Source organism: Dipodomys ordii, unplaced genomic scaffold, assembly GCF_000151885.1.
Source record: "Dipodomys ordii isolate 6190 unplaced genomic scaffold, Dord_2.0 Scaffold76, whole genome shotgun sequence".
NCBI classification, from domain to species: domain Eukaryota; kingdom Metazoa; phylum Chordata; class Mammalia; order Rodentia; family Heteromyidae; genus Dipodomys; species Dipodomys ordii.
This window is the reverse complement of record NW_012267292.1, coordinates 4,582,490-4,594,668: the sequence shown is the minus strand read 5'-3', so window position 1 is coordinate 4,594,668 and position 12,179 is coordinate 4,582,490. Positions and strand designations below refer to the sequence as shown.

Genomic DNA, 12,179 nt, shown 5'->3' with positions numbered 1-12,179 from the left:
GGTTTTCTGGTGGTTTATTGGAGATAGGAGTCTCACGGTCTTTCCTGCCCGGCTGGCTTTGAACCGCGATCCTCAGATCTCAGCCTCCTGAGTAGCTAGGATTACAGGCGTGAGCCACCAGCGCCCGGCTGCTTAGGCTTCTTAAGAAGATGAAATAGAGACAGGCACCTATGGCTTGTGCCTGTAATCCTAGTTATTTAAGAGACTGAAATGAGAAGATTAAAGTTTGAAGCCAGCCCAAGCAGAAAAGTGTGTGACTCCATCTCCAAACTAACAAGCCAGACTAATCCCACACTGACGGTGTGGCTCAGGTTCCAGCCATGAGCAGCAAGCTAAGCAAGAGCATTAAGATCTGAGTTCAAGCTATAGTATTGGCATACACATACATGTATTACATACATGCACACACATATACATACACATAAAAAAGATGAAATGAATAATATATTCAGTGTACCTGGTGCACAATTGTGTAAGACTAATTGAGTAGCTGATTTGATAAACAATGCCTGCAAAATTGATCAGGTCTCTTTATATTCACCCTTTATGGAGAATTGTGGTTCCTTATAACTTATAAGAATATATGTATTCTCTTTGACAGTCAGGGGGTATAAATGATAAAGGAAAACATCTAAATAAATCATCAAGATTTAGAATTGACTTTACCGTCCTATGACCCCTTTTGGATGAATAGTATTTATAGGTCACTAAACTACTGATTGAAGAAAAATTAATTTGTTAAGAGATGTTTTACAGTTGACTCACTGGCATCCCATGAAAAAAAAAGTTCCTGCTGATTCTCATGTGTTATATGATTGGAGGTGTTGGATGTGATGTGTTAGAGTCTTGGATATGATTGAAATGGTCTGATAGAAGTGGTCTGTGAACTGAAAAAGACTGGGGAATGTTGGGGATTCCCCTTTTAATGTTTAATTCTTACCACTTCCTGTTAAAATTACTTTTGCTTAGATTAAGTAAAAGTCAGTTCAATTTCATTAAGCCTAGGATTTGAAACAGACAATAAATAGGCTGTGGAGCTACTGTTGTTCACAAAACAAATGAATGCTACAGTAGGGAGAGAGGATATCCCAAAACTACCATCATGTTTGCATTTTTCTCCCTAGATTCAGGCTCATGTTGACTTGTAGAGTGTGTGGCAACACCAGAAGAGATGGAAAAGTCTACTATATTTAAGAGAGTACTTGCAATTACAGAGAAAGCTGACTTTTCTCAGTATTTTCTCATATCTAAGCAAGCAAAATACTTGCTGGACCACTTTCTGCATTTCCATCAGATAAAATTGTTCCTGTGTAGTCTAAGACAAGGATGGATTGTTCTTAATATATAAGAACTCTACAACTTGGGGGGGGGCGCGGAGGGCAGGGATGGTAAGGGGAAACAGGAGGAGGCAACAATGCTTGATAAGAAATGTACTCATTTCCTTGCTCATGTAATTGTAACACCTCTGTATGGTATTTTCACAATAAAAAAAGTTATTAATATAACAAAATTTAAAAAAGAATTAGAGACATGGGTTCACCAGTTTGCTTTTAACACTATCTAATGGTCCTTTTCATTTGTTTATTCAAGAAAAACTCTTTGAGTATTAACATCTCATATTAGTAGAGCCTAAGAAGTTTTGGGGGATACTGCTTTGCCTGTGTTGTGATTTATATGCTTACCACAAAAATGAATTTCCAGTTAAATTGGTGATTTTTTGATATTTAAGATTCAACTTGACAAGGCCTGGGCATACATTAAAATATCCTGTCCCTAGAGGAAATTAGGTGCTAACCTTTCATTCTGGTGTTTTTACTGGGATCTTAGAGGCAAATTTGAGGTACCTTTAATGTGCTCGAATATTAGTCTTTGGTTATCTAGATTAACATTGCTTTTCTCCCTCTACTGGCCAATAATACTGAACTTGAATAGAGATCAGCCTGTTAACATTTGAGGGTATTTATTTATTTATTTATTGTTGTTGTTTTTGTCAGTCATTTGGCTTGAACTCTGGGTCTGTGTGATGTCCCTCAGCTCTTCAGCTCAAGGTGAGCGCTTCACCACTTGAGCATTAGCTCCACTTCTGGTTTTCTGAGTGGCTAACTGGAGATAAGAGTCTCATGGACTTTCCTGCTCAGATCTCAGCCTCCTAAGCAGCTAGGATTACAGGCATGAGCCACCAGCACCCAGCTCATTTGAGGGCATATGAGGGAGACATTGCCTCCATTTCTCAGATGAATAAGCTGAAGTTCACATGATAAATAAGTACCTTGGAGTTACATAGCTTATGAGTCTTGAGCCAAGTCTGCATGATGCTGTCTTTTCCACGGCTTCACAATGTTAAAGCTGTGAGTACAAATAGGGTGTTTGAGAATGACACTCAGTGATCAACCTGGAGGGATGGGCAGAGGAATTAGACTAGGAATTAATGCCCAGAAGAATTAGAAGGCATGCTTGAGATGACACATCTAGATGTTATAAATTTGAACTTGGACCAAAGTGTCTTTATTAAGTGAAGTATTGTTGGGATATACAAGAACTACTATCTGGAACAAATAAATATCCACTTTAGTTGCCCAAAGCATACAATAGAGGTAATTTACAACAGACTCTTAACAAAAGGTTTCTAAGGAGAGTTTTATGTAGTAATTACAGCTAGTTGCCTAGTTGCTTGGATTATCACTTTTTGTTTTCTTTTTGCCAATACCAGGTTTCAACTCACTTGTTTGCTGAACTGGTTAGTCACACCTCTAGCCTGACATTTTGCTAATTGTTTTGGAGATGGAGTCTTGAAGATTTTTTTTTTTTTGCCTGGGCTAACCTTAAACTGTGCTCCTCTAGATTTCAGCTTCCTTAGTAGCTAGGATTGCAGACATTAACTTCTGGTGCATGGCTAAATTGCCACTTCTTAAGGACTGTGATCTTCTTTTCTCTGAATCTACAAGCCTGGCAAATTATAACAGATCAAAAATGTTCTGTGGAATTAATTACTGTAAATTATGAATCCTATAATTTAGCTAATGCTAGATTACTATCTGTTTCCATCACTAGTGTTTCTTCTCTTTTTCCCCCTCCCCCTTAGCTGCAGCAAAAATCTTATTGACTGACCTAGCAGAAAAATAAATATAAATCTGTCTTAGTTACTGCCCTGTCTGTAGCTCCACTATGGAAGCTGAAATATAGAATCGTATCTGAGAGGATCTTGGGTTAGAGCACCCAAGTGAACGGTGGAAACCACCGCAGTGATGGGGATTGGTGGATGAACTATGATGAGCTTATAGACTGAACAATAGGATGTATTCTAGCATGAGCATATGTTGTGGTTTGATATGAAATGTCCAAAAACGCATACATTTGAGTGTTTGTGACATACTTTGAAGACATTAGTACGTAGGACCTAGTTGGAAGAAGTAGCTCACTGGAGGCATGCCTTCGATGGATATACCTGGCCCCTGGCCCCTTCCTCAATCTCTCTAATTCCTAGTTCTTATGGTGTGAGCTGCCCTCCTCACCATGATGGATTTACACTTCTGAAACTATGACCCCCCCCCCCAAATAGTTCTTCCTCTTTTGTTATTCTCAGGTATTTGGTCACAGTGAGGAAAAAAGCTAACTAACACTAGTTACTTATTTAAGAGGGTGATTATTGGAGTAAGATGGAGTGACCCTTTATTACCTATCTTTCCCATGATTACAAAGAAAAGCTAAACAAAATACAGTGAAGTAATGAATTTCCCTCCAAATCTACACCGGATATTTACCAAGATAGGCCACACACATACTGGGCCATATTAATCTTATCAAAAGAATGATTTATGTCTTTACTATTTTCTTACTCTATTGTCTCTAGTACAAAGAGTGTATCAACAACAAAAATTTGGAAATTTCTAAATATAAGGACATTTAACTGAACATTTCAAAGTAATATGTAAGTCGAAGAAGTCTGGGAGAAAATTGGAACATACTTTGTACTTAAAAGGAAAACACTACAGTGGTTGTCCAGGGGTCAAGAGTGAGGAAAGCAGTAGATTATGAAGGAGTAACACAAGGGAATATTTTGGGGAAAATAGTGGCTGTTTTCCTATATATTGACTATTTTGGCCACATTGAAACTCAGAACGCTCTCTCGAAGATTGAATTTTATTTCATGGAAGTTTAAGTGGCTATTTCATGGAGTGTTGGGCACCTGCATCCTCTATATTGTTATGTTTGGATGAGTTGCTTGTTACAAGGCTGCTGGGGAAAAAGGAAGAGAAGCTGCTGTATTTTTTAGTTGTAAGTAGGTTTTACTCACAAAACACGTGGTTTGAATCTGTAAAGAAATAAAAACATTTCTGTTTAGACATTTTGATTTATTATTATGTTTATTTTTTTCTTGGTCAGTTGTGGGGCCTGAACTCTGGGCCCGGGCACTGTCCCTCAGCTCTTCAGCTCAAGGCGAGCACTCTACCACTTGAGCCACAGCTCCACTTCCAGCTTTTTCTGCTTATTTGGGGCTGAGGAATTGAACCCAGGGTCTCATGCATGCAAGGCAAGCACTCTACCACTGAGCCACCTTTCCAGCCCCAAACATTTTGATTTATGAAAGGAGATTGTAAGAGTATTTTAAAAAGCAAGACATTTTTATTAGAATTAACAGAATTAACATGAGTAATATCTATATGGATCCAAATATAAGTATGTATTTTTGAAGAAAGCTATGCTCGCTGAAATATATATTATATATGTATTATATATGTATATTGTATATATTGATAGGCACTTTAGTCAAAGATAAAAAAAAATTTAGTTGGATGTGGTTACAAGAGCCTGTAGTTCCAGTTAGTCTAGAAGTTGAGGTAGATCATTTGAGCCAACAAATTGAAGGCCAATATTAGGGAGACCCTGTCTCCCACACACACACACACATACAAAACAGAAAAGAAAACCCATGAAATTTGCAAATAGTTTCTTATTGATTATGTGTAGAAAAGCATTTAGATTATGTGAGGGAAAAAATCTTGTAGCAGTTTTACAAGAATGATCTTCAGATCTTTTAAAGTTTCAGTAATGATCTTTTCTCTAAGGTATGTTTTCTACATTCATTTGTTTTACAGTATTAATTTTTTTACAGTATTTCCTTTGGTGTTAATGTAAATGTTTTATTTTCTTAAATTTTTTTCTGATTGTTCATTGACACCGTATAAAAAACATTTGAATTCTCATTTTGCTGAATTCACTCTGTATTTTTTAATTACATAAGAGCATATCTGTGAATAAAGCTAAATTTGTTATTTCCCTTTGGATCTGAGTGTCTTCTATTTTACTTTCTTGCCCAACTGCCCTAGGAATCTTCACTATAATGTTGAATAGAAGTGGTAAGAGCAAATAACCTGTCTTCTCCAATGATGCACATATGTTGTGGGTTTTTGTAGAGATGCCTTTATCAGGATGAGGAAGTTTCCTTCTAGTTCTAGTTTGTATTTATCATGAAGAGGCATTGTCAAGTGCTTTTTATGTATTTAATGAGATGATTATATTTAGTGAGAACTCTGCCAACCTTGAAATAAGAAGGGGACACTGGCTGTCTCATTTAGTTGAAAAGTCCATGAGGCATCCAGATCTGATTGAGAGGCTAAGCACTATCATCTAGATTTGCTTTCTTCTTCCTTTGCCCCTCAAATCCTCTTAACTCTTCCTTCCCCTTATGTGACTTAGCATGCTTATGTCTTTGTTTTAGCAAAATGGCTGCCAGAAGCTCCAGAAAAATACCTTTAGACCAAAATAAAACAAGAAGCAGACTTTTTGTTTGCCCCCATCTCAGCAAAAATACTAGCATTATCTCTGGTTGAGACATTTGTCCTTTCTGGAACTATCATTGAGAACAGGGTTATGCGAATCACCAGTGAGGCCTAAATTACATAGTTGTATGGGAAAAGGGGTTTTCTGAGTAGAAATATATAATGCTAAATTGCCCAAACCAGTTATTGAGTGTATTTCTGTAGTGAAATAGTTCTAGATTATATAAAGTATATGAAACTGGCATTTACATGTTCTTGTTTCCCTCTTCCTCTCTCCATCTTCTGGCAGTGGTAGATGATGAGAACTAAAATTATTTTTTGCTCATTGACATTTCCTGTATAATCTGTATTTCCAGCCAAAGAAGGAGTTTGATACCACATTCCATCTCAGTAGAGGACAGCATAAAGGAGTTGTGAGCTGGTTGGGGGAAGATTAGTCTAATAGAAATTCGAGAGAACAAGGACTGGTACAGACTCACAGTTTTCATCTGTACTTTTGATACTTTGAGTATTTTGTTATTTCCAAGGTCACTCCAGGGTAATTTACAACAAGAAATTCATTAATGGCCTTTTCATCATCTATGCCTCTTTTTTCCCCTACAATTCATTCCTGGGCTCTATCCCAGTTTCTCAGAGGGATATCATAAAAAAGTGATGTGTTCTAGTACTAATCTAGATTGTCACTGCATTTCAGTCTTATCTAAGGGGAATGAGAATTGGCTGGTCTCTGGTCTCTAGCATGCCTTTTGAAAAATCCAGGAACTTTATGTTTGCAGAAAACAAGTTTTGTTATTTGCATATGCCAGCTACTAAATTAAGGACTTCATGATCATATTTTCATAAACACAAATAAAATGAGAAGAAAAAAAGTAAAACAGGATAAAATAGTGACATATTAAACTTCCTCTTGTGTAACTACAACTTCTGTATAAATACAGAGCCCTTTTTAAAGAAAGTATTTTTTTTTAGTTGCCATTACCTTTACCTAGTTATTTATTTTTTATTGTGAGGGGTTACAATTACATGAGCAAAGTAATGGGTACATTCCTTATCAAGCATTGTTGCTCCTACCTAGCAATTTTTTAATTTTCTTACAGATATATTTTGTGGAGGAGGGAAGCTGTTTAACATTGTTCAGCTTCCTAAGATAAAACTAGCACAATTTTTCACTTTTAAGACTGATTTCAACTCCAAAATGCTAATCATGTTTCATGTCATTGTTTATTTGGCAGTTTTTTTCTTATGTTACATACAATAGTGGTTTAGCTTGAAATGGATTATCACATGGTTTATAGATCTATAAAAGATCTGGTTCCCTGGAAAGAGTCTTCAATATAAAATGTAACAAATGGTGTATGAACTATAGTTTCTGAAAAGATTATCTCAGTGACAAAGGGTTGTATGTTAGGATATTTTAGGTTAGGTATTAGAGAGTGGATGCTGTTTTTCCAGATTTACTCAAGGGAGTGAGAGACATGATACTTGTGAGGCCTTGAATATTTCTGTCCTAGAAAAACATCCATGATAAAGTGAATGAGGAATGAAAATCTTGCTTACCCTTGACTTTAGATTTAGTGCTGACAGTTCAGCCTTTTGATTACTAATGGAGTTTCCCTGTGTCATATCATAGATTAGAGGTGCCCTAGGGGTACATCAATCTCTCTATATATAATAAATTCATATCATTTAGATAACAGTGTCTTGCCCATGTGATTTGTATGAAGCAGTACCCAACAGTCCACTGGATGTCTGTACCTACACTGTTTCTCCACTGTCTCAGCTGCAGTAGAGCCCTGAAGGTGTTTCAGACAGAGGACAGACTATGTCTGATTGAGGAAACCTGAACAGTTTATTTAGAAAAAAATCAGGGATGACAAATAATGAGGAAGACCCAGCTCAAAATATACCAATTAAGTGGTCTGAGAGGACTAGATGAGAGAGGACTAGATGTCTATATTTACTGAATGTGGTTTATCTCCTGAAAATCTCCAATATTGAAGTGACTGGAGCTAAACCTTCAAGATGACTATATAATTCAGTAAGGTTACCTTCTCCTAAAAGCTGTGTGATTTTAGGTAGGCTTAATAACACACTCCTTTACTTATATTTAGTGCTCACAAAGATTATGTGTGACCTTTGTCAAAAAGTCACTGTCTTTGTTGTGCTGTTTCCAAATTTCTGGCAATTTTTCTTAATCAGAAGAAAGAAAGATAAGTGTAATAAATTATTTAGTAATAATACTCATTTCAGTAACAGTAATTATCTTAGAGCAAAAAAATATTAGTGTAAAAAGAAAATGAAAATCATCTGTAAGTCCTATTACTTGGGAAAATCATCATTTTGTTGCTGATTCTTATCAGACCTCTTATCTAAGAATGTGATTAAAAATGCTTTTTATTTTTCATTTTTTTTTAAATGGGGTCAAACATAGAAGTCTCTTCTAACCTACTTCATTCTCTTAGGAATTCCTTTTCTCCTTGAAGCTAGACCCTGGTGCCTGTGTTAGGTCCTATTTCTGAGTCATGATAGATTACTCAGATAGATTACTATAATGCTCTGCTTTTGTTTTCAGGTTGGCAGCCTCGATGGTTCCTTCTCTGTGGGGGAATATTGTCCTATTATGATTCTCCTGAAGATGCTTGGAAAGGTTGCAAGGGGAGCATCCAAATGGCTGTCTGTGAAATTCAAGGTGAGAAACAAGTGACTTGTAAGTTTTATTTTTTTTTCCTTTTTCTGGAAAAGTAAAAAAGCCCCTTGGTGATTTTCTTTGACCTCTCTCATAGTACAGATCAAGCTACATTGTGTCAAGTCACTGCAGGAAAGATTTGTAAATCAAACCTAAATCTAAGTCAATTTTTATAAGGAGATTGGTTAAAGAATGGTCAAAGTAAATTAGAGCAATTTGCTTAATCATTCAGCTAGTAGCTAGTACTTATTCCTTAGTCATCTACTTACCTGGGCCAGTAACTACTATATATATATATATATATATATATATATATATATATATAGTTTCAGTTTTTAATAGAGTATCAAACTCACTCTGTCTCTCTCTGTCTCTCTCTGTCTGTCTGTCTGTCTGTCTGTCTGTCTCTCTGTCTCTCTCTCTCTCACATACACATACCTGCCTACTCCCAAGTACCTCTCAAAGTAAAACAAAAATATAAGCCTACACTTGAATTTGGTATCTTGAGACATGATTAGAATATGTGCCTCAGATAGCAGATTAGATGGGAATGGGGGGTGGGGGGAAGGAAATGTGAAGAAAAATGTGTTTTGCTTATTTCTTCTCCCAAAAGGATCTGGGGATTTTTGCACTTACGGTCTGAGTTGTCGAGGATAGTAAAAGTACGGAAAAAAGTATTGAGGAAAAGTATTGTGGTCTTGATTGCCAAATAATCCAAAATGTGTTAAAAATGTGCTTTTTATCTATTGACAAATCCAACTATGATATTAAAAATCATTACTTGCTGGCTTGTATATTAGTCCATATCTAGATAATATATAAACAAACAGGTTTTATTTGCTTAATAGTTTTGGAGGTTAAAAGTCTAAATAGCTTGGTGCTAGGTCTGGTGAGGGTATCTAGGTGAAATACATCATGGTAAATGACATCACAGTGGAAGCTTGTGCAAGAGGAATAGATCACATGGTAAGACAGGAAAGTAGAGAGACTGGGAAAAAACCCTGTCTTCTTCTTTATAATAGCCCCCAAAGTACTAACCAGAGGCCTATAAGAACTTAATTCTCCAAAAGTAGTGTCCCTGAGGACCTCCTCACTAAACTACCACCACTTATTACCACATTAGGAACCTTGTTCCAACACATGAGCTCCTGGGAGGGTCTTACATTCTCTTTGGACCAGAGCATATGCAAACCATAGCAGAATGCACTGAGGTGGTTTTGCCTCAGAGCAGCAATACTTAAATGGGGTGATTGTTTTCTGGTAATGCTTTGACTCTTTTTCTTAATCAGCAGAGCTGTGTAGATTAAATAGAACTTTCTGTGAATTAGAAGAGTTAGTGAGCCTTTACCTGTGTGGGAAGAAGGCTTCAGTAATTCCAGAGTTGGGTGGGTAGAAGCTACCCAAGCACAGTTCTTCTAGGTCACACTCTCCTCTGCTTGCTTCTAGTTTATTCTATAGATAACACCTGCACTGCTTGCTCCTAGTTCATTCTGTAGATAATACTCGAATGGACCTGATAATCCCTGGGGAACAGTATTTCTACCTGAAGGCCAGAAGTGTGGCTGAGAGACAGCGGTGGCTGGTGGCCCTGGGGTCAGCCAAGGCTTGCTTGACAGACAGTAGGACCCAGAAGGAGAAAGGCAAGTATGGATTGTCCTCTGATGTGAGAACCTTGGGAATCACCCACTGGTTCCCTTATTTGTTATGTCTCTGACTACCTAGCCAGCTCTTTGTATCATGTAAATGCTATGAATCTCAGTAGATGCATTTCATAGTACATAGAGTGCAAGCTTTGGAACCAAACACACCTGGGTTCAAATAATGGCTCTATAGTTTATTGGCTATATAATTTTCCCATAATCATTTAATTTTTCTGAGCCTTAGTTACCTCATCTTTGAAAAACAGATAATAGTACCTACCTTGGGAGGATTCCTATGAGTATTAATGATGATATGAAATGATGTAGTACCCAGTTAGGAAAGAGTGGCTGAGTTAGAGAAACTTTGGGTAAGGATTTTTTTCTGTAGTGAAATACCCTGTTCTTCCTACCTTTCCCTGAGGTTGGATAGATACGTAATTACCAGATTGCAGCTGCTTATGCTCACTAACTTGACATTAGATCTTTTAAAAACCATGGCATGACTTTTTTTTTCCTTTGGACTGGAGCAAGAGTGCCCAAGGTTTACTGCCTGACTCAGTGTGTATAGTGTAAAGGATTGGTTGGAATGGAATGAGGTGGGAAAAACATATTCTAGGGAGTGTTTCTCATAAAGATTGTAGCACGTTTTTAACTCTTCAAGTAGACCTAGTACAATGGCCTCATCATTGGTTGTTTTGTTGCTACATCAGGTATACATTTTTGAAGCTATTGCTTTGATTGTGAGCAGGTGGTAATGTGCAGCTTTTCATGGGAAAGGACACAGAAGTGATAATAATTGTAGTAGAGCCTCAGCACCAGGGTGTCTCTGGTGGCTGTGCTGATAATGGCTGGGTGCCTGCCATTAGTCCAGACAGACAGCATGCTGAAGCTGTTTTCAGCCAAAATGACAAGCTATGTCCTTGGTGCTGATAGGACATAACAGAATACTGTTTCCCAGGTATGAACAGAGTGGTGCGATCACAAGTTCATCACTCTGGCCCTGTCTTACATAGGAAAAACTCTGTGTCAGAGCCCTTGACTCTGCTTCCAATTCTGACTGGATGGTCCAGATGCAGTGTTGTCTCCTGTACTGGTCATGTCTTGATAAATAATGCATATTACTTCACCCATCATTGCACCTATCCTTTTTCTATTCTTCTTGCTCCTATATCTTTATTGATCACATCTATAACCCACACTACAAAACTTTGATTTTTGACATAAATATATATTCCACGTTTTTTCTTTGGGGTGGGGGTCAGGTCTTGGGGCCTGAACTCTGGGCCTGGGCACTGTCCCTCAGCTCCTCAGCTCAAGGCTGGCGCTCTACCACTTGAGACACAGTGCCACTTCCGGCTTTTTTCTTTTTGCTTATGTGGTGCTGAGGAATTGAACCCAGGGCCTCATGCATGCAAGGCAAGCACTCTACCACTGAGCTACCTTCCCAGCCCCTATGTTCCACTTTTATATAATATACTAACTAGGAAATTGGTTATTCATTTCAGTACTATATTACCATTGTTTTGTTTTTAGAATTTGCTGAAAACACTGAAAACTTGAAAACCAAAATGTCGGAACTGAGACTCTACTGTGACCTCCTTGTTCAGCAAGTAGATAAAACAAAAGAAGTCACTACAACTGGTGTTTCTAACTCTGAGGTAAAGTATTATTTTAGTGTTATTACTGATATTATACAGGAAAAATATCATAAAATTGCTTATAAACGATGCTTACTATCACAGAATCTCTATCTTGGAATTTACTAAGTTTAGAAGAAAATGTAGAAAAGTGTGCTTTGCAACATGTGAAATATAGAATTTTCCTTCCTGAAACAGTTTCAGGATGAATTGATTGAATTGATCTTTTAGCTTCAGAACTAACATACAAACTATGTTTCTTCCCAGTTCATACTACACTTTGAAAATAGTCTTACCTATCCTACCCAACCATTTCTTTTTTTTTTATATTAAGGGTTCTGTCTTTTTTTTTAATTTAATTTTATTTGTGAACATACTGTACAGAGGGGTTACAATTACATGGGCAGGATAATGCGTACATTTCTTACCAAGCATT

At 37.2% G+C, this 12,179-nt stretch overlaps 1 protein-coding gene across 2 annotated transcripts in view; it reads left to right on the top strand.

Annotated features, from left to right (window-relative positions):
- Positions 1 to 12,179, top strand: part of Plekha8 (pleckstrin homology domain containing, family A (phosphoinositide binding specific) member 8) — a 56,249-nt gene that overhangs the window by 6,391 nt on the left and 37,679 nt on the right. The window contains exons 2-4 of one of the 2 annotated variants that reach the window (XM_013024471.1): positions 8,353 to 8,469; positions 9,951 to 10,106; positions 11,640 to 11,764. In XM_013024471.1, coding sequence (XP_012879925.1) covers positions 8,353 to 8,469; positions 9,951 to 10,106; positions 11,640 to 11,764 — 398 coding nt within the window. The remainder of the gene's footprint in view (positions 1 to 8,352; positions 8,470 to 9,950; positions 10,107 to 11,639; positions 11,765 to 12,179) is intronic. The other variant, XM_013024472.1, reaches the window with a different exon arrangement.